This window comes from Bos indicus x Bos taurus, chromosome 10 (genome assembly GCF_003369695.1).
Source record: "Bos indicus x Bos taurus breed Angus x Brahman F1 hybrid chromosome 10, Bos_hybrid_MaternalHap_v2.0, whole genome shotgun sequence".
NCBI lineage: Eukaryota > Metazoa > Chordata > Mammalia > Artiodactyla > Bovidae > Bos > Bos indicus x Bos taurus.
In genome coordinates this window covers 40,307,889-40,334,762 of record NC_040085.1, presented here as the reverse complement: position 1 = coordinate 40,334,762, position 26,874 = coordinate 40,307,889, and the positions used below count along the sequence as shown (strand labels likewise).

Sequence of the window (26,874 nt, the reverse complement as noted above, 5' to 3'; positions counted from 1 at the left end):
TATTAAACTTTTTTTCCAGACTGAATACAATATTTCTTCAGTTCAGTCGCTCAGTCGTGTCCGACTCTTTGAGACCCCATGAATCTCAGCACACCAGGCCTCCCTGTCCATCACGAACTCCCGGAGTTCATTCAGACTCACGTCCATCGAGTCAGTGATGCCATCCAGCCATCTCATCCTCTGTCGTCTCCTCCTTCTCTTGCCCCCAATCCCTCCCAGCATCAGAGTCTTTTCCAATGAGTCAACTCTTCGCATGAGGTGGCCAAAGTTCTGGAGTTTCGGCTTTAGCATCATTCCTTCCAAAGAAATCCCAGGGCTGGTCTCCTTCAGAATGGACTGGTTGGATCTTCTTGCAGTCCAAGGGACTCTCAAGAGTCTTCTCCAACACCACAGTTCAAAAGCATCAATTCTTCCGCGCTCAGCCTTCTTCACAGTCCAACTCTCACATCCATACATGGCCACAGGAAAAACCATATCCTTGACTAGACGGACTGTTGTTGGCAAAGTAATGTCTCTGCTTTTGAATATGCTATCTAGGTTGGTCATAACTTTCCTTCCAAGGAGTAAGCATCTTTTAATTTCATGGCTGCAATCACAATATTTCTTAGTCTTTACTAAAAGAAAAAGATTTGTGGAGGAATACAACTAGATAATATTTGTAGTTTTTTAATCCTTCAAATTGTATCTCAGACCAGGATTATCTGTTTCAAGTAAACAGTGTTCTAATTTATTTTTCTTTTTAAAAATATACTTTATAGGTCTTCTTTTCAAACTATAAGACTGTCGTGTTTTTATTGATATAAATCAGATGCACATAAAAAGCCCGTAGCCGAGACTGCCTCACAGTGGTCTTCCCATGTACCTGCGTGAAATAGGTGCTAGCAGTTTGGCATTCTTCTTATTAGTCTTTGTCATGTGACTTATATGCACATACAGCAAACTTGGTTTGAGTTTGTTGAGTAAAAAACTAAAATGCCTTCAGGATGGCCCTTAGCAGTTGATATAATGCAATAAGGAAAGGTAAAGCCCTTGGTTAACTAACTGGAAGGGGATTTTTACCACTGAAAGCTTTCTTATGGGCTTCCCAGCTGGTTTGAGTTAAGACTCCACTTGCCAATGCAGGAGACTCTAGTTCGATCCCTGGGTGGGGAAGATCCCCTGAAGTAGGAAATGGCAACCCACTCCATTATTCTTGCCCAGAAAATTCCACGGACAGAGAAGCCTGGTAGGGTACAGTCCATGGGGTGTAGTTGGACACTACTGAGCATGTGTGCGTGCACAAACTTTCTTACGCACGAATAGTTAGAGCCCTGTGCTGGGCAGACAGGCAGAGTCCCTTGGGCAACATATGATTGTACTCCCCTATTCCTCCTCGCCCTTTCCTCCCCTCCTACACAAATATAAAATGAATGTATGTCAAAGGCTTATTTAACTCATTAATGAGGGAACCAGTGGGATGGTAAAGCTGGTTCCAAGAGCATTTGAGGGATTGAGTGAATGCAGACACCGAAGAATGAATGTTGAAGTAAATTGCTAGGTTAGATATAAAATCAATTAATGTCCTGCAGGGTAGTAAAACCACAGCCCTCGGAGTATGCTGGACAGATATTATCTGTACCAAATAAAATCCTACAACTTTACCTGTAACTTCATGGAATTTGAGTCCTAATCAGTAGTAAACAGCAGGTCACACAATGGTATTATAATTAAATATCTTTGGGATATTCATCGTATCAATATAATGTGTTTCGTTATATATTGAAAGGGCTTATAGTTCTTCAGTCAGTTCAGTTCAGTCGCTCAGTCATGTCCGACTCTTTGCGATCCTATGAATTGCAGCATGCCAGGCCTCCCTGTCCATCACCAACTCCCAGAGTTCACTCAAACTCATGTCCATCAAGTCGGTGATGCCATCCAGCCATCTCATCGTCTGTCGTCCCCTTCTCCTCCTGCCCCCAATCCCTCCCAGCATCAGAGTCTTTTCCAATGAGTCAACTCTTAGCATGAGGTGGCCTATACATGGTCATCAGTTCAGTTCAGTCACTCAGTCGTGTCCAGCTCTTTGCGACCCCATGAATCACAGCACGCCAGGCCTCCCTGTCCATCACGAACTCCCGGAGTTCACTCAGACTCACGTCCATCGAGTCAGTGATGCCATCCAGCCATCTCATCCTCTGTCGTCCCCTTCTCCTCCTGCCCCCACCCTCCCAGCATCAGGGTCTTTTCCAATGAGTCAACTCTTTGCATGAGGTGGCCAAAGTACTGGAGTTTCAGCTTCAGCTGAGTCACTTTATTTCCAGTGTTGGCTAATTTTTCTTAGCAATAAGAAAGGCTGATTGTGACATATTGATTAGGCAAGACCAACATAGTAGGGATCAGATCTTGGAAGAGCTTAGTATCTTGAATTAAGACATTTGAATTTCGCTTCAACGAGTGTTTATTGAGCGTATACTGTATGCCAGGCTGCTGATTTATTATAATCCTGAGTGTTGGTGGTGCTGTCCCTCTCATGCCCCTAGGAGGCTGCCTAGTGGTTCTCAAGTAGTTGTCTCAGGGAGTCACCTGGGAAGTTACATTCCTCAAAATAGACATGTTCTTTGGTCCTTCTGTCCGCACCTCAATGTAGATGTTTCTGCCCAGAGAACATGTGTATTTTGAAAAAGTTGTTTTCAGGTGATTCTTATATCCCTTCCCTTTTAAAATCACTGTTATGTTTATAGGGCTTAAAAAAATTGAATAAGTAAACAACAAGCAAAATTGTAATCGATATTTTAAAAGTTTTCATACCCTGTTTGCCTACCTCATCCCCATAATAAATACTCAAAGTAATTAATATCCTGATTATACCCTCAGCAAGAATTACATGCATTTATAATTTTAGAATTATATTTAATGCAACTGAGGCATTAATTTGGGAAGAATTGGGCTTAGTCTTCCGAATTGTATCCTCAGGCTTTGCCTCTCACTAAACAAACTGAAAATGTTGTCATTTATAGCAGCTTATGATCTGTATGGTAAAGACATGTGATTTAAAGAATTAGACTTAAAAAACATTTTTAATGAGACAATAGATTGTCCTTAACTTGTCAGAGACTATGCCGAAAGGACTAAGTAACGAAGGAGAAATGTGTTTAACTTGTGGTTACACCGTTTGAGTCGAGTCAACAGTGACCGTGAGCAGCTGCTGTGGACACGTGTTGGGATTCCTTGCCGTGTCGCTGTAATTAGGCAGCCATTCTGTGTAAATGCACTCACAAAGCGGGGATTTGTGGCCTCCGTGCACCTAAGCAGCCATGGAATTTATAACTTAATCACAGGATGTGGTATTACAGATTAGGGGAGAAACTGGGAAATAAATGACACAACTGCTATATTGTGTGTTTTTCTTTCATCAGTGTGCCGGTCCAACAAGAGCCCCTGGGTCTGTCTGACTTGTTCAAGTGTCCACTGTGGAAGGTAGGTGACATACTTCTTATTACTTAACTTCCCAACTGGCTTATTTTCAGTTTTCTCTAAGCTTTGGTCAAAGTTTTATTGATTTGGATTTATTTAGCACCATTGTTTAATCATGGTGTGTACATACTTCTCTGTAGGGCTTCCCTCTCCTAACAGAATCCCTTTGTTCAGCGGTGGAACTGAGGAAACTCTAGTGGCTGGGGAGGGGGTGGATACTTTCTGTTGATACTCAGAAGAATTAATTTGATGATCAAGACAATCTACTAGTAATATTTGATTGACATGTGGCCAGTTTTTTTTCACCTGTTACCTACCTCATCCTACCTTTACTGACCTTTGAATCAAATCCAAGATACCATATCATTCTTCTGAAAACAAAACAGATAAAGAATTCCCTTGAAAATGGTCTCACTGTGAAGTTCATTATTAATGGTGTTCAAGACATACCAAATATTTCACTGTTCCATTAAGACATTTTTGCTTTCTAGGGACTTAACACTTCCAAACCCGGTTCAAGCCTAAGCATGTCTTCCTAGTTCTTGGCTTCAAAATGATGTTACTTAAATATCAACTACTTTAGTAACTCTTTCTTCTAACACAAACTCAAATAAGTATCAGACTTGGTCTGCCGGGTAGTAGGCACTTTATTTCTATGGCTCTTTTAGCTTAGAAAATCTGCTTTGAATTTACTTCAGAAGTTAGTAGCTTAGCAGCAAGGGGATGGGAAATCATACTAAGTCCTACAGTCTGAAATTTATATTGTGTTTATTTGGGTGGCTTCCCCATTATTATTTGTAAACACATGCATGAACAGAGCATCTTCATTCAGTTAATGATTGATTTTTCATATTTTCCAGTCCTGGAATTGAGTATTTTTTTTCCATGTACACTTAAAGAGTGCTTTTGGAAAATGTTAACTACATATCTTAATTGTGGTTGTTGTGGTTTTGAAATCTCTAGGATTTGGGGAACCTGAAAATACTTTGTACAGATAACTTTTTAAAAAAAAAAAAAGAAGAAAAGTAGAAGCACTTAAATTCTGCACTTGAAGAGACAGATTCCTCTCCTAGATTTTGAGAGGTGAGAATTATAATGCAATAAAATTTATATAATTCTGTCCTCCAGTTGTCTCCTAGTGCTCTACAACCAAAATCTGGAAGGTCATGTGTCAAAACAAGACCTGACAAACTCTCAAAAATTGGAGAGATGAAGGTTCTTAATAGCAAGCAACACATAGTTCTCTAAGTATCAGAAGATAAATGGAAAATTTTCTAGGCTCTGTAGGTAGTATGTTTCCAATTGCAATCAATCTTAGGTTTAGAAATTTGACATAGTTTCAGAGAAATATGATTAAGTAGATTACATAGATAATGAGAGTACCTTGCATTTGAATCTTCATTTTATACAGTTGATTGGCTGTTTTTCTTTTATCATGTAATCCTGGGTGTTGACTGCCAAGAATTCTGATTTTTTTAGTAATTTAGATCTCTTGTCTATAGGGGAGTCTTAAATTGAATATTCTTTCAACTAGGAAATATAGTTTATCAGTAGCATATTTGAGTTATATGTCTTATTGGCCATTATTACACCATACCATTTAAGTTATTTTTCCAGTTTTTGTATTGTTAAAAAATCTGTGATGTTGTATAATGACACTTTTCCTTTTTTAGACCAAATTATCTGGTTAAAATCTAAAACTGGATGAGGGAAATGTTTATTTTTATGTTAGTTTATCCATGACTGTTAACTTCTGATATATATTTGAATATTAGCCAAAACATTGCTAATCTTAATGTCATCTTTAATACACTTCTTACTTTATCACTGAAATTTATTATAGCAACCATGAAAACATCTAGTACATTTAGAGGCTACAGTATGGTTAGTAAAGAACTATATACCCTGTCCAGATTATCAGTTTTCAAAGACTTGAAAGTGGTAATGCCTTTATCATTGTTCCATATTGACTTTTATGGGATTCTGAGGGTACTCATAAATATTACTGTTGTTTTTCATGACACAGTAAAAAACACGTAAGCATAGGCATTGAGCTGATTAGATATTGAACCTATAGGGTTCCTTGGAAGTTATCTTTTAGTTAAATATTGGATGTTTTCTGATCTGTCCAGTGTGTTGTCTTAAAGTTTGTTTAATGTGATGACTTTGTAAGCAGTTATGTTATTGAGATTCTGAATGGATAGTAATTAAGCATATAAAGGAAAATGCAAGTAAAATAAAACTGACATTCATTCATTCGTTCATCCATTCATGCACGCGTGCATTCTGAGCCATGGATTATAATAATAATCACCTAACAGCCCATAGGGTGTAAGTACTATTATCTCAATTTTATAGATGAGAAACAGAAGTAGAGAAGTGAAGTAACTCACCCAAGCTTACCAGACCAGCATGTGACAAAGCCTACTTTTAAACCTAGGCTGTCTAATTTTTGAATTTATACTCTTAATCATTATTTATATTTTAAAATTCATTTTAGTCCACTTTTGTGAACAGAAGACCCTACACACAAGTCTTCATTATGTGTATTATAGTGAAGAAAAATGGGAGGAAACATGATCACATTCTGACATTAGTAGTGCCTCTGGTGCCTCTAGTTTTCCTTGGGTAGAGAGGCTGGGCTTGCTAGTTGATCCTCCTTCTGCTGTACTTAGTCACTCAGTCATGCCCGGCTCTTTGTAACCCCATGGACTGTAGCCCACCAGGCTCCCCTGTCCATGGGATTCTTCAGGAAAGAATACTAGAGTGGGTTGCCATGCCCTCCTCTAGGGGATCTTCCCAACCCAGAAATCAAACCCAGGTCTCCCACTTTGCAGGCAGATTGTTTACTGTCTGAGCCACCAGGGAAGCCCGTGATCCTCCCTACTTACCAAAAACTATCCTGCTTACCACAAACTATCCTACTTTCTCCAAGGTAAGTGTTGTTCCTGTACAATTAAGGAACCTTATGAGAAAAATGTCACCTTAACTCTCTGAGCAGATTTTGGTACTACGTAAGCAACATTTGTTTTGACTCTTCTTAGTTTACAGTTAGGCCTTACCTTCTATAAACTGGCTGTTTGCTAGTAACTGGAAAGTTTTTGCTTTATGAAGGTCTTTAAGTAGTAGTCAGTTATGGCATTATATTGTACAGTGTTTAGGCAAAGGTATAGATGAAACTTTATTTAAATTTCATTTTGCTTTTTGTGATAAAATGATTTATTAAATCTGAGTTGCAAAGTGTTAGAAAATTTTTATGACTATAGTCAACCTTTGATTATCTTTGTCCATGTAGTAAGAAATAACAGTTTATATAAGCTTGAGATGATTTGTGTTTTGTTAGGATATCTTTTAAACAAGCCCTATTTCCATGTTAGTGGAGTGATTATTCAGGCATTCAAATAAAAGATCTGAAGCCATATTGATGAGAAAGAGATGGGAGATTATCCTTTTTCCATGTCTGACTCTCATGTTTTATATTAAGCAGAAACCCAAGCAGAGCTTGTGGCCCTGTGGGCAGTGATTGAATAAATCAGTTTACAAAGCTTGTCTTTGATAATAGCCTGAGTTGGGGGCTAGCAGCCTGAGAAAAGCTTAAAAAAGGAAAAGGCTAGCAAAAGAAGCAGCAAAGGAGTTGATAGGTGGTATTAAAACCGATTTAAATAGATAGCGCCTTTCCTTGCCTGACCCTAGTCTTGTGTATAATTAAAAGTTGATTGTATGTTTGCAAAAAAGGAGCATGTTTTAAGAACTCAGCTTAATAAATCACCAAGTGATGAATGCTCTTACAGGATTGAATGTACTTTATTAGGAGGAATTCTTTCTCATTCTTATTTGATTACCATCTAATTTTATTATCATCTCCTGCTACTTTAACTTCCAAAGCAGTATTTAGATTAAAATATATTTTCATTTGATTTTTGGAAGGTATGTGAATGGCCATGCAAAAAAACATTATGAAGATGCACAAATACCCTTAACCAACCATAAGAAATCAGAAAAGCAAGAAAAAGCACAGCACACGGTGTGTATGGATTGCAGTAGCTACAGTACATACTGGTAAGTATTGATATTTTCTGAAAATGATATTCCTTTGCTATGTGTGTACAAGTGTTTGCTTGTCTTCCTGGCTCTTTCCCCTCCCCTTGTCTCTAAGCCAGTGGGGGCTGCCATCACTGCCCTCTGGACCTGTGGGGATGCACAGAGGGCTGGGGCTGTCAGGACTGCCTGTCCTTAGTCATTCAGATGTAAGCTTGCACGGCCCTTTCCACTTCTTGGCTGCCTCTTCTTCCCACCCACTAAGCTTTAGGGAAATGAAAGGTTACTATTGTTGTTCATTATGATTTCTTTTCTTTTTCTTGTTTTGTTTTTAATTAAAGAATAACATTATAGAAATCCATGTTTCTACTGTTCCAGTTTACATCTTGTTACATAATCTTAAAATCTTCACTTCTTTGTTTAAAAAATTGTTTTGACAGTCTCTCCTGTCCAAACACAGTTCCACTCTCCTCCTCTTCTCTGTAGGTAGATGTTAAGAACTTTGCATGTAGTCTTTCAGGCTAATTCCTTTTTAAATTATTTTTTCTTTTTATGTATTTGGCTGAATCGGGCTTAGTTGCCCTGCAGCATGTGGGATCTTGGTTCTCCAACCAGGGATTGAACCCGAGTCCCCAGCATAGGTAGGCAGATTCTTAACCACTGGACCACCAGGGAAGTCCTTCAGGCCAATTTTTTTTTTTTTTTTTAAGTATCACATCCTGTAAAAGGATATTGGAGGCCTTATTCTCTCTTTGTGATACACTATGCATGTCTGTTTCATATAAATGACAGTAAAGTGAGAATTTTTCTGACTACTTAGAACAGGTTATTTAGATTACAAGTGATATTTAACAATCCACATCTATTTGGTATGCTCAGAGAGTCAGTGTATTTTACAGTTTCACTTTGGTGTGAAGCAAATCTCTTTCCTTGACTAGTAAGTTGTGAATAAGTCTTTATTGTTTTTAATCACTTTACTGAATTTGAAAGGTTTTGACATTGAAAGGAGCCCTTTGGTTTTGGTTTTTGCCATACAGCCCTCGAATGCTGTGTGGCAAAAACAATACATGAAGGCAATACTGGGCAGGAATGGGGGTTTAAGGTCCAAATACTGCTTTTGATTCACGCTCTCTACTGAAGTTGTATGCTTTCTGCATCATTGGTTGACTGTTGTATTGTAGAAAGGTATCCATCAAAAGGCAGGGGGAAAGGGTCAGTGGCTTCCCAAGTTTACATTTTTACAAGTTCACGGTTATAATGCTGTGGCTGCTGAATAAACCATATTAAGATTTAGTCCTCCAGATCACTACTGTTTCAGTGATCCTTTGTGTGGACGATGTCCAGACCTGAGAGACAAGCTAGAGGCAGGCGAAAGCATCAGTGAAAGCGAAAACCTTGTGAAGATTTTCTGAACCTAGTTTATTGTTGTTTAATGCCATGAAACACTCCTTCCTACAAAAATTAAGCATTGGCCAAGGTGTTAAAGTATTTTCATTAGATTTTCCCCCTTTCCCTCAGGACACTTACATACTAGAATGACACAACCATCTAACTGACAGCACTGTGTGTTTCTGTCAAGTTGTAAGTATTTCTCCTTCAACGGCAGGAATTAAGATCATTCTGGAGGTATCTGTTGCTAAGTCATCATTGTAGGTTGTGTCAGTCTGTATGCACCAGATGTTGAGAATATTCATTCTTCTTGATATTTATTTAGCAGTGTGCGTGAGATGCTTAATGGGGAAGTTTGGAAACACAGTTGGATCTCTGTGTACAGTGGGTTTTGTTGCTATTGGTAAGATGATGAAGAAATAGTAACTCTTGAAGAAATTTAAAGAATTATCTTAGAATTTTCTTAATGGAGTAGAATTATATTTGTAGGTCTCTTTAAAAATAATAGACTATGTACTTTAACATCTTTGTATATTGCATTTTGGGGGAATACCTTTATTAACTTGGACTGGAATTTAATTTGCTTTCATTTGGTATAGGGTACTAAAGTACAAGTCATTTCATGGCTGAATTGGAATTAAGTGGTAGATCTTGAACCTTGGGGAATATACACCATGGTGGGGGCTTCTTGGCCAACTGCCAGTCTTTTGTGTGAGGTAATACAGAGCCGCAAGTGTGTGGGTATCCAGAGCTTCTGAAATGCAGGAAGGGAGCTGCAGCTGGTCACATAACCGTCTCATTTGTGGGTTTAGAACAAAATGCTAGGGAATCATTCTGCAGTTTTATACTGACAGCCTAAAAGGAATCTGTGATAGTGGTAAGCTGGTGGAGCTGTAGTTCAACATTTCTCCACACCTCTCAATGATTAAGAAACAAAAAAGGATTTCTTTTTCTGTATGGGGGGTGTGTGTACGTGTGTGTATTTTCCAATGCACCTTAGTAATTTTGCTTCAGTTTGTAGATTTTCCTTGTATATACGTTTCTTGTGGTTAGACTGATTGGTTTGCTTCAGAGATAAAATATTAGTGAATACAAATAGGTTTAACCTATTTGATTATTAGTTATTATTTTGACTGTAGCTAATGTTAAGGCTCCTTTTCCATGTGCTCTGTCCTCTGAAGAAGTTGAAACCTGCTCTGAGATCTGCAGTTCTTCTATCGTTTCTTTCCCCTTTCCATGAGTCCCTGCCCTGTCCTGTTTTTGCATATCCTTTATGAACTTATTACTGACCTGTCTGCACGCCCCTCCCCCACTCCCAAGCTCCAATCGTAGCTGGATATAATCTCTCCTAAGCTCACAGTCCCTGGGATACTTGTAGTTTCCTGCTGCATGTTAGTTATTTGTAGATGTCCTAGGGGACTTCAGGAACCATATGTCAGATCTTTGTATCATCCACAGTACTCAGTGTCTGGTGCTGAGTAGGCGGTAGCTGTTTGAAAGATTTGAATTTTGTTAACTCTTTTCCAAAAGTGGTGAAGGTTATACCAAAACTATACTGCTGTACCCTGTCGATCCTCTTGGAGGACTGAGGAGCTACAGAACATTTTTCCTGAAAAAAGAGCCAAATCACAGCACATGTGAGCTATTCCATTGACTTCCCAAGAGGCACGGTCTTACAGAGCAGGTCCCTTCACTTCCTATATAAACAGCACATCCAGAAGAAGCACTCATCAAGCAAGCAGAACAACATAAAGTGGGTCATGATTTCAAAAGAGGGAAACCAATGCCAGAAGGAATCATTTTGGTTTGACACAAACCCACTCTTTTAGGAGACAAATTAAAATTTTAATAAAAATGAAAATCTCAAGATTTTCACACAAGCTCAGGTGTTCAGATTATTGTGTGTAATATTTCCTCTTCCCACTCCAGATTCTCTCCCCTAGTCACTACAAATGGAACTGTATGTGGTACATATTACTGTATCAAAAAAAACAAAAAAACAAAAATTAAATTTAGAAACTAATATTTGACTTTTTTTCCTCTTGTACTTTAGATAGAATTCATTAAGAAACATTGTCAAATCTTCAAAATAGACAAGCAGCTTGTGTAGCTCAATATCAGAAAAACAAACAACCCAATCAAAAAATGGGCAGAAGACCCAAACAGACACCTCTCCAAAGAAGACATACAGACAGCTAACAAACACATTAAAAGATGCTCAACATCACTCATAACCAGACATTTACAGTTAATAGATTTAAAATACTGAACAAGTGATTGTTGGCATCTGACATAGTCTTGTCAACTTACCACAAAACTGAATTTCTGAGGATTCAGAAGTATGAAAGGAATAGTAAAACTAAATTACTGGAATTTTTCCTTCCTGGCAAAGTAATTAATGTTTTAAAGCACTCTTTCAAACAAAGAAATATTATGAAATGTGAGTCGATTCACTTGTCTAGAAGAAAGACTTGTATTTTAGATTTTAAGCACCCATAACAAATAGCAGTTTTAATGAAAACTTATAAAAGTAAAGCTTTTATTTGTGGGCTTAAATGGATGCTGAATCATTTTCAAAGGCAGTTGTGATTAAAAAGAAGATCTTTTGTTGACCATCCTTATAAACTTTTTGGACACAGATTTTCAGTGTTGTAAAGATTAGAGAACAGGAAGAATTTTGTTTATTTAAAAACAGTATTTTGAAGTTTTATTAAAAAGAAACTTTAATTCATGGTCTGAAAACAAAAGGCTCTTAATAAGCTAGTACTTGTCTGCTTTTAACAAAGGAAATGGGTTTTCTCTGCAGGTATTCTTCTAGTTTACCAAAATTGGTTTAGTTGATGGCAATACATTAGAATTGAATACAAGAGAATTTAAAAATAAGCTTGTTTTCTAAAAGAGTTCTTTGGATTTAACTTTTCTTGGTTTGAAATAGATGAAGTCATTGGAATATCAGCTTTGCTTGTTTTGTGGTTTGCTCTCTGTAACTATATCTATCATGATAATATCTGTCATTATAATAAAGCTGGAGGTCAGAGTTTGCTCTGGACATCACATTATGGTATCTGTTACACAAGGGATGAAAAATAATTTAAAACTTAACGATCGATTTGTCATTGCTCTTTCTTGAGGGGTACTTTTTGCATAAATGTTTTTTATTTTCTTTGTATTAGTATTATACACAACTTACTATATAAAGATTGCTGTATAGCCAGTAGATTAAAGGACTTGTTTCTTTACTGTTGCTTAAAAAAAAAAAATCTGGTTCATTTGCATGATGACTTCCTCTTGTTTCACGAGATTGAAGATTGGTTTGGTCTGGGAGGTTTGTTAGGACTTCAAGAAAATGACGTGGAGCCTTGTGCCTTGGGTAGGTTCAACAGCACTAACAACAGGAATGGAAAAAGCTATAGAATTTTAAAGCTGAGAAAGAGTTTTCTTTGTTTTGGGTGTGACATCTGTGTCATATAATATGGTAGCAGTTGAACAATTAAAAGTGGCTGGTGGGACTGAGGAGTTGAATGTTCTGTTTTATTTTAATGATGTTTAAATTGCAACATGTATCTGGTAGCTACTGTGTCAGATAGTGCAGCCTCAAACTATTAAAATTTAACATTGATTATACTAATATTCTGAAACTTTCAAAACCGTAAGACAAAAATCTTAATAGAAACTCCAAAAAGAAAATGTCAGTTGTAAATAAGTATAACTTAAAGCCAGTCTAACCCAGGAAGATGTGTCAAAAAAAAATATGTAATTACTGAATCAGTTTCACAAGTCTGCCAACACATTCATTTTTAAAGGAAATCCCAGATTATTGTACCATTAGAAGCAAAAGTACATTTATAAATAAACAATTTCTGATTCTTAAAAACTAATAACATTGAAATAAAAGGAAACTATTAAAATAGGATGGTCCCCCTAAAAGAAAGCAAGCATCGTATGCAAATTGATGAAATACTAAAGCTGTTTCCATGAAAATCAGAAACAAGACAAATACTTCCAGTCATTACTTACATCATCACCACTGTTATTAAACATTGCTTTTGCAGTTCTAGTCATTGAAATAAGACAGAATAAGTAAATAATTGGTATAAATTTGGAAAAGAACAAATTATTTCTGCTTTCAAACTGTTTAATGCCCAGAGAACTCAGGGAGACTTTAGTAGAAAACAAGTGCAATTAGTAATTAATTTTGAAATGGTCAGTTCAGTTCAGTCACTCAGTTGTGTCTGACTCTTTGTGACCCCATGAACCGCAGCATGCCAGGCCTCCCCGTCCATCACCAACTCCCAGAGTCCACCCAAACCCACGTCCATTGAGTCGGTGATGCCATCCAACCATCTCATCCTCTGTCTGCCCTTCTCCTCCTGCCCTCAATCTTTCCCAGCATCAGGGTCTTTTCAAATAAGTCAGCTCTTGGCATCAGGTGGCCAAAGTATTAGAGTTTCAGCTTCAACATCAGGCTTTCCAATGAACACCCAGGACTGATCTCCTTTGTGATACACGATAAATATACAAAAACTAACAGGTTTCTCTTCATTAGTTAAAAATGGAAATGACGAACAAAAAAGCGTTCAATATAGGACAAAAATTACAAACTAAATCTAGGAATAAGTGTATTAAAGAAAGACACCAAAGCAAAGATATAGATCCTTTTTGAAGAAGATTTGGCATTACAAGCAGTTCCTTTCCCCCTTAAGTTTTCGCCTTCAAAAATTTTCCCTGGAGACAGGAACTGATGACCATGATGATCCTCGGACATAATGTGAACAACATCCCGAAAGATCAGAATAGCGGATATGTTGCTTTTATTCGATAAGTAAATATTCATTTGAGAACTAACCAGCTCTATGTTAGGAGTCTAGTTTTTAGTGCTGCTGCTGCTGCGTCGCTTTAGTCGTGTCTGACTCTGTGCGACCCCATAGACGGCAGCCCACCAGGCTTCCCGTCCCTGGGATTCTCCAGGCAAGAACACTGGAGTGGGTTGCCATTTCCTTCTCCAATGCATGAAAGTGAAAAGTGAAAGTGAAGTCGCTCAGTTGTGCCCAACTCTAGCAACCCCATGGACTGCAGCCCACCAGGCTCCTCCGTCCATGGGATTCTCTAGGCAAAAGTACTGGAGTGGGGTGCCATTGCCTTGGTCTCTAAAACAATGTACTGGAACATATGGGAAGAAAATGTCAGAACTCTGAAAAAAAGCTTTGGCAAATATTTTAATACACCTACTGCCAGTGGTCTGTGGACTAGATGGTTCTGCCATGAGCTACATGCAGAGAGTCCTGAATCAGCTGCGTGTGTGGTGGCCTCACCCTTGTTCACTTTTATTAGCCTTGTGCAGTATGCTGCTGTGTTTTTTGTCTGCCCAGTTATGTGGATTTATTTTATTTTACCAAAAATCAACCCTCATCAAGTGGATAAACATTTGGACAGATTTTTACGAGGGAAAAATCCTTCAAGATGAAAACAGTAATGATAGTAACACAAATACTGGTGAAAAAGGAAAAGGCAAGCTGACATACTACATTCTTACTTAGAGCTCATCAAACACATTACAAAATAAAAATCTTGGCTACCTAAATAAAAACACAGACTAATCAGATGTGATTAGGACTTCCCCTGTGGCTCAGTGGTTAAGAATCTGCCTGAAGTGCAGCAGACTCAGGTTTGATCCCTGAGTCGGGACGATCCCCTGGAGAAGGAAATGGCAACCCATTCCAATATTCTTGCCTGGAGAATTCCATGGACGGAGGAGCCTTTCAGGCTACTGTCCAGGAGATCGCAAAGAGTCGGACACAGCTGAGAGACTAACACGTTTCCCCTTCACTTTCAATCAGATCTGATAAATCGGACAAAAAGTTTACGAAACTGTATGAGATACGAATTTATATCCATTATCATTAATGTCAAACCTCATCCTATGTATATATTATACTTTGAGATACTGGTTTAACAAAAGTATTAAAGATATGGATAGCAAGACATTTTAAAAGTTTCTTTCATCTCTAGCTCATTCTTCTAAAAATTTTTTATACTATACATATATTGATTTAGATTTCCTTACATTTCTAATTAGGACAGCCATGTGTAACTGTGTTGTGGGTGGTGGATGTTCAGTTTTGTGGCTAATTTTTAAATCTCATTAGAAGCCATTGAAAATAATTTGAAAGATTTTGCCTTAATGGACAAGTGTTTCTAAAATTAGAATTTTTAAAAGGAGGTGGACCCATATTAAATTTTAGGATGAGAAAATGATTGAGCCATGCTGCATGTTTTAATTTTTGGAGAATGGGGAAATAAAGTACAGATGGGGATGACCAAGTGAGGAATACTTTTTGCCGTTAAACAGTGAATGGTGTGCTACATGGCAATGAGGGAGGGTACGGGGGTTGTTGATGTGTGGAATGAAAGCTGAAATCTAAGCGTAAAGAAGGTAACACTGAAGTGAAAGGAAAGATTGTGAGGGAAAGATGAGAGAGAAGAAAATTTAGGTAAGATCGACATTGCAGGACCATCAAATACTACAGCTTAATTCAGCTACAGCTATTTATGGATTTGACTGTAATTGTACTTAGATAGGGCAGGGACAAATATTATATGAAAAGAAATAACCAAAGTATAGGATAAACTATTAGTTGAGATGGAGGAGGAAAAATGTGGGTTTGGGGGAGGTTATAGAAATAAAAATAGAAAAGGATTAGGCATGATTTTAAATACTAGAAATTAGAAAAAAAAATCTGAAAATGTATGCTTAAGAAATCAGTGTAATGAAGAAATTGGACAATTTTGTTATTCAGTCATGTCCAACTCTTTGCGACGCCATGGACCTCAGCACACCAGGCCTCCCTGTCCATCACCAACTCCCAGCGTTTACTCAAACTCGTGTCCATGGAGTCCGTAATGCCATCCAACCATCTCATCCTCTGTCATCCCATTCTCCTCCCACCTTCAATCTTTCCCAGCATCAGGGTCTTTTCCAGTGAGTCAGTTCCTCGCATCCAAAGTATTGGAGTTTCAGCTTCAGCATCAGTCCTTCCAATGAATATTCAGGATTGATTTCCTTTAGGATGGACTGCTTGGATCTCCTTGCAGTCCAAGGGACTCTCAAGAATCTTCTCCAACACCACAGTTCAAAAGCATCAGTTCTTCAGTGCTCAGCTTTCTTTATAGTCCAACTCTCACATCCATACTTGGCTACTGGAAAAATCATAGCTTTGACTAGACAGACCTTTGTTGGCAAAGTAATGTCTCTGCTTTTTAATATGCTGTCTAGGTTAGTCATAACTTTTCTTCCAAGCGTCTTTTAATTTCATGGCTGCAGTCACCATTTCAGTGATTTTGGAGCCCCCCCAAAAATAGTCTATCACTGTTTCCATTGCTTCCCCACCTATTTGCCATGAAGTGATTTTTTTTTTGCCCCCCCCCCCCTTTTGGTATTAGAGTAGCAGAATTTGAAATTATTATCCACTTTTTTTTTTTACCAAATTATTTAATAGTATAAATAATTGGTATTTCTTATGAAAATTTACCTGCTACCTGGTGCAAGGTGGTAAAATTATTTGCATATCTCCTGCTTTGAACAACAGTATGTATATAATACCCTACTCTACATTTAATCAGTTTATTAACTATTGGTTTAAAATACTTTAAAACTAGCATCAAGTTTGGTTCAAGGAATTTGGGTTGAGACTAATTTTTACATAGCTGAGATGATAGTATACTTTGTCTCAACATGTTATAAGTAGAGAAAGATAAGAATCTTCCTTCTTTGCCTTTTTATATCTCATTTTCTTATCTAACATCTCTAACATGTTGTCTAATATGATTTCTTAAGTATTATATTTTGTCTTTAGTGTCCAGTTTACTTCAATTTTCTTAAGCATTTCTTTCTTTTCAGTAAATACAGAAGTAAATGTTCTCTGTATCAGACAAGTAGTCTAGTAGAGGTATAGCCCATCTTTACTTGAAGAATCACCTAAAATCATGAAATTTAAACTTGCTTTAGTATTAATTCAATAGCCTAAAAGTTGGCTGGAAGAAACACAAGCTGGAATCAAGAATGCCGGGAGAAATATCAATAACCTCAGATATGCAGATGATACCACCCTTATGGCAGAAAGTGAAGAGGAACTAAAGAGCCTCTTGATGAAAGTGAAAGTGGAGAGTGAAAAAGTTGGCTTAAAGCTCAACATTCAGAAAACGAAGATCATGGCATCTGGTCCCATCACTTCATGGGAAATAGGTGGGGAAACAGTGGAAACAGTGTCAGACTTTATTTTTCTGGGCTCCAAAATCACTGGAGATGGTGATTGCAGCCATGAAATTAAAAGACGCCACTGCTGGGCATACACACTGAGGAAACCAGAATTGAAAGAGACACGTGTACCCCAATGTTCATCACAGCACTTTATAATGGCCAGGACATGGAAGCAACCTAGATGTCCATCAGCAGATGAATGGATAAGAAAGCTGTGGTACATATACACAATGGAGTATTACTCAGCCATTAAAAAGAATACATTTGAATCAGTTCTAATGAGGTGGATGAAACTGGAGCCTATTATACAGAGTGAAGTAAGCCAGAAAGAAAAACACCAGTACAGTATACTAATGCATATATATGGAATTTAGAAAGATGGTAACAATAACCCTGTATACGAGACAGCAAAAGAGACACTGATGTACAGAACAGCCTTTTGGACTCTGTGGGAGAGGAAGAGGGTGGGATGATTTGGGAGAATGGCATTGAAATATGTATAATATCATATATGAAATGAGTCACCAGTCAAGGTGCGATGCACGATACTGGATGCTTGGGGCTGGTGCACTGGGACGACCCAGAGGGATGGTATGGGGAGGGAGGAGGGAGGAGGGTTCAGGATGGGGAACATATGTATACCTGTGGCGGATTCATTTCGATATATGGCAAAACCAATACAATATTGTAAAGTTAAAAAAAAAAAAAGACGCTTACTCCTTGGAAGGAAAGTTATGACCAACCTAGATAGCATATTCAAAAGCAGAGACATTACTTGGCCAACAAAGGTTCGTCTAGTCAAGGCTATGGTTTTTCCTGTGGTCATGTATGGATGTGAGAGTTGGACTATGAAGAAGGCTGAGCATCAAAGAATTGATGCTTTTGAACTGTGGTGTTGGAGAAGACTCTTGAGAGTCCCTTGGACTGCAAGGAGATCCAACCAGTCCATTCTAAAGGAGATCAGCCCTGGGATTTCTTTGGAAGGACTGATGCTAAAGCTGAAACTCCAGTACTTTGGCCACCTCATGCGAAGAGTTGACTTATTGGAAAAGACTCTGATGCTGGGAGGGCTTGGGGGCAGGAGGAGAAGGGGACGACAGAGGATGAGATGGCTGGATGGCATCACTGACTCGATGGACGTGAGTCTGAATGAATTCCGAGAGTTGGTGATGGACAGGGAGGCCTGGTGTGCTGTGATTCATGGGGTCTCAAAGAGTCGGACACGACTGAGCGACTGATCTGATCTGATCTGATCTGACTTTTGTTTGTTAGACACATGAAGTCCTATTTATATGAATGAAGAGATGCCAAAACCTGCACCTCAGCTCCAGTTTCTCAGTAGAAAGAAGAAAAAGAGAACACCTTTTTATATTATTTCAGTTACATTTTGGGACCCAGGTGTATTTTCACCTTAAGACATTTAGCCCTATTTTATAACAATATTTATTCAAAATGGGACATGCCTTCCAGGTTTCTGATGCCCAGTCTAGAAGCTCTGGAACACAGCGTACAAGTTATGTACTCCTTTCTACTTATTCTGGTGTAGTCTCCTTGGAGGGAAAACCAAGAATGGTGGCTCATTTTTTTTCAGGTGTTAGAGGCAACCATAATTCTGACCTAATATCATCAACACAATTGCAAACCAGGAAGAGATTCCTAGAACTTGTTTACTTTAAATTCTTCTGTTTGTCTTGGGACTTTTTAATGCCAGTATTAATGAGAGAGTTTCCAGTTTGAAAGCAGTGTCTCAGCTCAAGGCTAAGGCACCAGATAGCATTTAAATCCTTATTTATTTCCTACTTTTGTTACTTACTTTCTTTTGACCTCTGGGCCAGGGAGGAAGAAGAAATCAAAACAGAGGGAATGGGGGCAGCTAGAGAAGGGTGTGTTACAAGGCAGCCCTGGTTACACAATGGAAGGAAGCCGACATTTACTGACCCTGTACCACGTGCCAGGCGCCCCTGGGAGTTTCGACCTGTGGAAGCAGGTGCTTTCCTTTCATCGTCGTCATCAGATGATGCTTGTACAGTGTGATGAATTCAGACAGGATGAAAGTTAGAAGCCTAGAGATAAATGTCCTTCTTAGTGACTGTAAGAATTTCTGAAGTCTACTCTTGGAAATAAGGACAATTGTGAAATCCTAAAATTTTTTAAGACAGACCAAATTCAGCCAAAATCAATTGATTTCTTCTAGTTCATTGAAGTTATACTTCTTACCTCTTTATGACAATGGTAGTATTTTAGAATAGTAGAGCAGCCAGTGTCTTAGATATTTTCTAGGCCAGCAGTCCTGTCCAAGAGAAATAATTCATCACGTATGTAATACAAAATTTTCTAGTAGCCATAATAAAAAAGCAAAGACAAACAGGTAAATTCATTTAAATTGTATATTTTATTTAACCTGGTTATCCAAAATGTTGGGTGGCCAGAAAGTTTGTTCTGGTTTTGTCATAAGGTCTTGCATATATTGACCCTCTAAGATCTTATGGAAAAACCTGAATGAACTTTTTGGTGAACCCAGTATTACCATGTCAATGTTGTAATCCATGTAGAATTATTAGAGATGGTTTGTATCTTTTTTTGAAATATGAAACCTTCAGAATCCAGTGTGATATTTTACACATATAGCACCTTTCCATTCAGATGCTAACTTTTCATGAGAAATGCTTGATCTGTATTCAGTCATAAGAGTTGCCATTGAAAATGTAGATTCCAAACAATATTAAAATTTTTTCCAATAAAGTACCCCCCCAAAACCCCCATTTTCTTTAATACTTGATATCTGTATTGACAGGACCGACATCTTTTTTTTTAGAATAATTGACTGAAGCAAAAGCATATCAGTTTCAAAACTGTATCTAAGTTAGGTAAATCCACTCACTCTTGTAACAACTCAGTATTATCAATATCAAATTCAAAGGGCCATTATATAAACTGAAAATCAGCTCTAAATTTATTCATGTCAACAAAGCATTCTTCAATTTTTCTTGTAGCTATTAGAGCCAACTTACATAATGCTATTGCATTTAAAATCTCTTGCATATTTGTTCATGTTGAAATGTGTAAAACCATTATTAATTTATAGTATGAATAGTTTAAATTTGTACATAAATTCTCATACCTGTCTAGCTGTGTCAAAAACAAGCTTTTCCTCTCTCCTTGGATCTTTAAATTCAGCTCCTTCACGTGCACTGTGCTGTAGGTAACAAATGTAGGTCATGGGGTGGTGTTTTCTCTTATGTTGGATATTGGCAGGTGTTCCTTTTGATTCAAGAAAATCTTGAATTAGACCTAACAGAACGTAAACCTTTGTAAAATCTGCCATGACTCAAGCAGTGAATATTGGCAAAGAGCATGTAGTCATTGAATTCATTATCTTCTGTCTCTTAAAACAGTTCCACTGGTGATGAGTCAGAGCATTTGTACATGTATACTGAACAGTTTTAGGAACTGCACAATTTTAGTAACTGCACCCATGATACAGTCCAGAGCACAAATATTTTCAGTATGTTAACATGAAGTTGATCAAATAAGGGAATTAATTCCAATAAATCTGGAGTTTTGATCCCACATAACTGGTTCTTGTTTGTGTTGATAGAAAGTAGCTTTTTCCTATCTAACTGAAAGTGACAGATGTAAAAGATTAAAAAACATTTGCAACATGAGTTTGATTGCTTTTAAGGCAGGTCAGGAAGCAACAGTTAGAACTGGACATGGAAAAACAGACTGGTTCCAAATAGGAAAAGGAGTACATCAAGGCTGTATATTGTCACCCTGCTTATTTAACTTCTATGCAGAGTACATCATGAGAAACGCTGGACTGGAAGAAGCACAAGCTGGAATCAAGATTGCCGGGAGAAATATCAATAACCTCAGATATGCAGATGACACCACCCTTATGGCAGAAAGTGAAGAGGAACTAAAAAGCCTCTTGATGAAAGTGAAAGAGGAGAGTGAAAAAGTTGGCTTAAAGCTCAACATTCAGAAAACAAAGATCCTGGCATCTGGTCCCATCCCTTCATTGGAAATAGATGGGGAAACAGTGGAAACAGTGTCAGACTTTATTTTTCTGGGCTCCAGAATCACTGCAGATGGTGATTGCAGCCATGAAATTAAAAGACACTTACTCCTTGGAAGGAAAGGTATGACCAACCTAGATAGCATATTGAAAAGCAGAGACATTACTTTGCCAACATAGGTCCGTCTAGTCAAGGTTATGGTTTTTCCAGTGGTCATGTATGGATGTGAGAGTTGGACTGTGAAGAAAGCTGAGCACTGAAGAATTGATGCTTTTGAACTGTGGTGTTGGAGAAGACTGTTGCGAGTCCCTTGGACTGCAAGGAGATCCAACCAGTCCATTCTAAAGGAGATCAATCCTGGGTGTTCATTGGAAGGACTGATGCTAAAGCTGAAACTCCAGTACTTTGGTCACCTCATGCGAAAAGTTGACTCACTGGAAAAGACCCTGATGCTGGGAGGGATTGGGGACAGGAGAAGGGGACGACAGAGGATGAGATGGCTGGATGGCATCACCGACTTGATGGATATGAGTTTGAGTAAACTCCGGGAGTTGGTGATGGACAGGGAGGCCTGGCGTGCTGCGGTTCATGGGGTCGCAAAGAGTCGGACACGACTGAGTGACTGAACTGAACTGAAGGTTGCAAGTAGACATTTCAATTTGGAAGTCATTTGAGACAAAATGTACCCTAAGTATTCATTGGCCACTGTCTCTTGTAAAACTTACCTAAAGCTAAAAATAAAAGTATTTATAGTTTTCAAATGTTAAATCAGTTTTTGGTGAATCAACTGAAGATCTTTGACTTTTTGTAAAATATCCTTTGTGATCTCTCAAATTTTAAAACATAATTCCCTTAACTGAAATAATAAATTAATGTTTCATCTCTCCATCTAAAAATGGTTTTCTTTCTTGAGCAAGAATTCAGGCTGTTTTGTAGCTTGCCAGAATTGTAAGATCAAATCCCTAAAGTCAATGAGAAATCATTTTGTTACATATTTCATTCTGATTTCATTGTGACAGAGTTCATTGATTATATTTTGACTGTAGAGAGGCAGCTTCTTGTTAAATTACTACGCATTTGCTGAAAATGACTCAACATTGTCTATTATCTTAAAACTTTTTTATGCACAGCTTATTAATTTGGCTCTGCTGTGTTAAATCATAATTGCCATTCTTAGGAAAATTACACTCGATTCTACCTCATTAGCGTGCCTTAATTTGAAGTTAAAAAATTTTTTTCATTCTTAGTTTTTGAGCCAGAAAACTAATTTAATTGTATTATAATTAAAATAAATATTTCAATTTAACTACAAATTACAGTTTATGTAGGTATCACTGTAACTTCTGCTTTCTGCATAAAATATTGAAATAAGCACTTTATAGTGCTTCATTAGTGCATAGAAAAGTAACAGAAAAATAGCCATGCCACAATAGCACAGCTCTAGAGCCTAGAGCAACTTACTCACTTTAATGATGAACACTCAAAAGAGATGAAGTAAATAGACCCAGTTAAGGCAGATTAGTTCAGAATGGAGCAAGGCCATAAATAAATCTGTTTCAACACATGAAAATGTTCCTTTAACAAATGCTAAAGGCTGAATTCATGTCACACCAAAAAGAATTACTTTAATATGAAAAAAGTTATTTCATATAATTTAAAGCAGTTTGTTTCTTTAAACAAAGCAACCATTTGTGTGTGTGTGTGTGAAAGTTAAGGGGTTCACTTTTCAATTAGATAGACTAGCAGCATGTAAATATGTGAAAGGTCATCTAAATTTGCTATTAGACTTCATTCCCCAGATGAACAGTAGCGTTTGGAGTTGTTTTTGTTTTGAACACTGGGTAATTCTTTTAGCCAAAGTGCATGTATATGTTTATGCCAATCTAGAATGAGAATGTGAGCAGGAATTAGGGTAACAATACAGTTGCATGCTCTAGTGCATACCTGGGATTCACAGAGGAATCAAGTGCCCTAATCCCAGATTTAGAGAGTAGACCTTACCCTCTTAACATTTATGCTGAGAAGAAGCAAGGAACTGAAACTTCCCACGAATTTAATTGCTTTATGCATTTGTTATAAAACCAATGAAGAATTATTTTCCTCCTATTGCTGATGGCTTTGATCAAAGAGAAACAGTCTGGGATGTGAATGGTAGCTTTTGCTATTAGTAGAAATGTTAAGGATTGACCATGGGAGCTTGGAAAATATTAGAGACTCTTGGTTGACAGCATTAGATAGTCAGATTTTGGGGGAGGGGCTTGTTAAATAATTACATGTGTAAATTGTGACTAAGAGACACAAGCCATGTTTTCGTGTGTAATATTTTTTTAAACAAATTACTTTCCCCCATCCTCTTTACAATTTTTGAATAACCTGGTTTCAGGTATGTAGGAAATAATTTTTGGATTGTGCTAGATTTGACCTAATTTTTACTAATTGCTAGGCATTCAAAATTTTGCTCAGAAGAATGGCATTGTGATTGTCATTATTCTTTGGTAGTTTTAATAAGTGGTTTTGTACGAAGCTGCAGTTCAAAAGAATATTTTGGTACTAGCTTGTAAGTTTCAGTTAAAATTGGCCATATTCCAGGAAAAAAAAAATTGAGTGCTAATGTACAAGTTAGAGTTTATTATGTCTGATTCCTTATATTATTTGCTTATTGACTTGCTAACACACACACACACACACAATATCAGTTCTAAAGAACATCTTAAACATCTTTCATCAAAGTGTTTGTTTACTGTACAACGTAGCCACTGTTTTATACTTTTGTTTTCTAACATTGCAGAATGAAAAGATTCATTCTTCTCAATTTAGTTTATTTGAATTAAATTATGTGTAAAAGGGGCTTCTCTGGTGGCTCAAACAGTAAAGAATCTGCCTGCAGTGTAGGAGACCCAAGTTCTGTCCCTGGGTCAGGAAGATCCCCTGGAGAAGGGAATGGCAACCCACTCCCAGTAGTCTTGCCTGAAAAATTTCATGGACAGAGGAGCTTGGCTGGCGTGTAAAATGTATAGCTTTTAATTCAAATATCCCTACAGGTTAATTATCTTTTTCTTGCTTTTTTCTTACATCTCTTCTCCCCATTAATTTGAGTTGGGAGCGATCACATTAAAGCTTTAGGCTTCATGCTACATGAATAGAATTGGTGCTTTGTATTTCGTTCTCCATGTATTATGCACCGCTAAAAGGAATATAACACATGTCGCAGCCTAGTTCATTTTCAAAGAGGAATTGAAGAGCTTTGGAATAAAAATGTGAAAAGAAAGTAGTGTTCATTGCCTACGTGGCTTTTAAAAAAGGCTCCTTAAAAACATTCCAGTGTGGATTCTAAGTCCTCTTTGAACTCACCGCTGACTGTAACTGCTCACAGAGCCACGTGACCATCTTGGCAGCATGGGTTTAGTGATTTCATTACTGTGGTTTCCTCAAGCTCTTTACACACACTGATTAATATTTTCCTTGCAGTTATCGCTGTGATGATTTTGTGGTTAATGACACCAAGCTGGGACTGGTACAGAAAGTCAGAGAACACTTACAGAACTTGGAAAAGTAAGTAATAGACCTTGGGGAAGAAGGGGTGGAATGGGGTTGAGGGGTCTTTCAGAATTTCTGAGTGGGATTTTTGTTGATGAGTTCTATAAGCTCATCACACTCAATGTTTTTAGTGTGATTGAAATGTGAGCAAAATAAACTTTGGAGTTAGGTATATGAAAACTGTCAGTGGTCATAACTCAGCATTTATTTCATTTAGTATTTTCCATAAACTGTGTCCAAGGCTCCAGAGCCTGTTTTTTAGTTACTACCCACCATCTTATAAGTTTCTCAGTTTATTTTCAAGGAGAGTTTTGCTAGTGCGAGGGAAGGGCAGAAAATGATCCAAAATCATTATAGGGTTACCTGAAATATTAGAAAATCCTTATCAAATGTATTAATGGGGTCTTCTTAGAAGCTCTGAAATTTATGTATAAATTTTAAGGGAAAATAGGTTTAATTATATTATTGTTTCCTTTGCATCTATATGATAGCAGAAGATCCTAGTTTCTTCTTTTTCTTTTTTGTTAGGACCAGTATTTATCACTTGAAAGTATAGGAAGCTGTGAAATGCTTTGTCATCATAAAGAAATTAAACTACTGTGAATAGTTTTTTTTTTTTTTTTTGCTGAAGCCAAATAGGTTAGTCAGATACAATTCACTGAGCCCAAATCCAAGCAGTAAACAGAAGGCCCAGTGGCAGTGTCTTTGGTGGTACAGTGGGTGGAAGCAGGGTCCTGGAATGATTGCTGACTCAGGTGAAATCCGTGTAACTCTCCCCATCATCAGGCGCCATCTAATTTATTGTGACAGTTGATCTATAAATGGCATTGTGAGAACATGCCAGGAGTGGGAGGCCTTTAGCAAACTTACATGTAAAGCCAGTGGGGTATTTTTACATTGTGTGGTGATAGAGAATGACCTGAGTTCTCTAAGTTAAACACTGTCTAGCTGTGGTTAACCAAAGTCTCTCTGCATGTTTCTGACTAAATATAGATTATAAGCTGAAAAGGGAGGAAATGATTTCCTTAAAATCTAAACTAATTAGAACACTTTGGATTTAAGGACGTTTTGGCTTGTCCTGTTGGGGCACCTCACTTTTTCAGAGTGCTTCCTCCCTTCTCTCAATCTGAACAGAGCAGCAGGAGCCCTGTCTAGGCCACACAGCTGTAGACACACAGATCTAGACTATGGAGTTTAGTCTGAAATTGTCACAGTTAACTGTGAAGTAGGAGATTCCTGCAGTAGTTTTTGTAACATCACTCTCTGGTGTGATGACATCATTGTAAAGATGTTAGTAACCTGATTCTTTGTTATAGAAGGAGGTAGCCCCCAAATTATTTCTCCTTGCCACCTAGAGTTTTCTCTTAAGAAAAGACTGTCATCTCAATGACAGATTCATCAGAACTAAGTCAGAAGGTGAACAAGACTTTGAAGAACCTGCATGCTTTTATATAAGCGGCTTTCCAATCTTTTATTTCCAATGACCACTTCATTAGGTAAAAGGTAACACAGACTGCTTTATCTTCACTTCTCCTTGGCCCCACTGAAAAATGTACCTTGCAACCCTTCTTCTGTGTAGATAAACAGTATCTAAGTTTATTTTGATGTTTCTCAAACATAACCTTGAGTCTGTGCTGGAAGCTACAATGGAATATCAATGACTGCATCTGAGCCTGGATGCAGACTCAGACGGATGCATCAGCTGTCCAGCGTGTCTCTAGAGCAGCACTGTGCACCAGAAACCTAGTATAATCACACTGTGTAGCCACTGGCCATGTGTGCCTGTGGAGCACTTGAAAATGAGCCAGCATGATGAGGAACTGGATTCTATGTTTTATTTAAGTTGAATTAATTTAAATTTACTAGCCACATGTCGGAGAAGGCAATGGCACCCCACTCCAGTACTCTTGCCTGGAAAATCCCATGGATGGAGGAGCATGGTGGGCTGCAGTCCATGGGGTCGCTAAGAGTTAGACACGACTGAGCGACTTCACTTTCCCTTTTCACTTTCATGCACTGGAGAAGGAAATGGCAACCCACTCCAGTGTTCTTGCCTGGAGAATCCCAGGGACGGGGGAGCCTGGTGGGCTGCTGTCTCTGGGGTCACACAGAGTCGGACACAACTGAAGCCACTTAGCAGCAGCAGCAGCAGCCACATGTAGTGAGCGGCTTAAATAGCAT

The 26,874-nt window shown here is 37.9% G+C and overlaps 1 protein-coding gene across 3 annotated transcripts in view; it reads left to right on the top strand.

Annotated features, from left to right (window-relative positions):
* USP3 (ubiquitin specific peptidase 3) overlaps nucleotides 1-26,874 on the top strand; it is a 102,786-nt gene that overhangs the window by 24,770 nt on the left and 51,142 nt on the right. Inside the window, exons 1-5 of one of the 3 annotated variants that reach the window (XM_027553801.1) lie at nucleotides 3,390-3,456; nucleotides 4,417-4,536; nucleotides 6,291-6,388; nucleotides 7,381-7,512; nucleotides 24,625-24,708. In XM_027553801.1, the coding sequence (XP_027409602.1) occupies nucleotides 7,484-7,512; nucleotides 24,625-24,708 (113 nt within the window). In that variant the 5' untranslated portion in view covers nucleotides 3,390-3,456; nucleotides 4,417-4,536; nucleotides 6,291-6,388; nucleotides 7,381-7,483. Of the gene's footprint in view, nucleotides 1-3,389; nucleotides 3,457-4,416; nucleotides 4,537-6,290; nucleotides 6,389-7,380; nucleotides 7,513-24,624; nucleotides 24,709-26,874 lie in introns of those variants that run through there. The other 2 variants (XM_027553800.1, XM_027553799.1) reach the window with 2 other exon arrangements.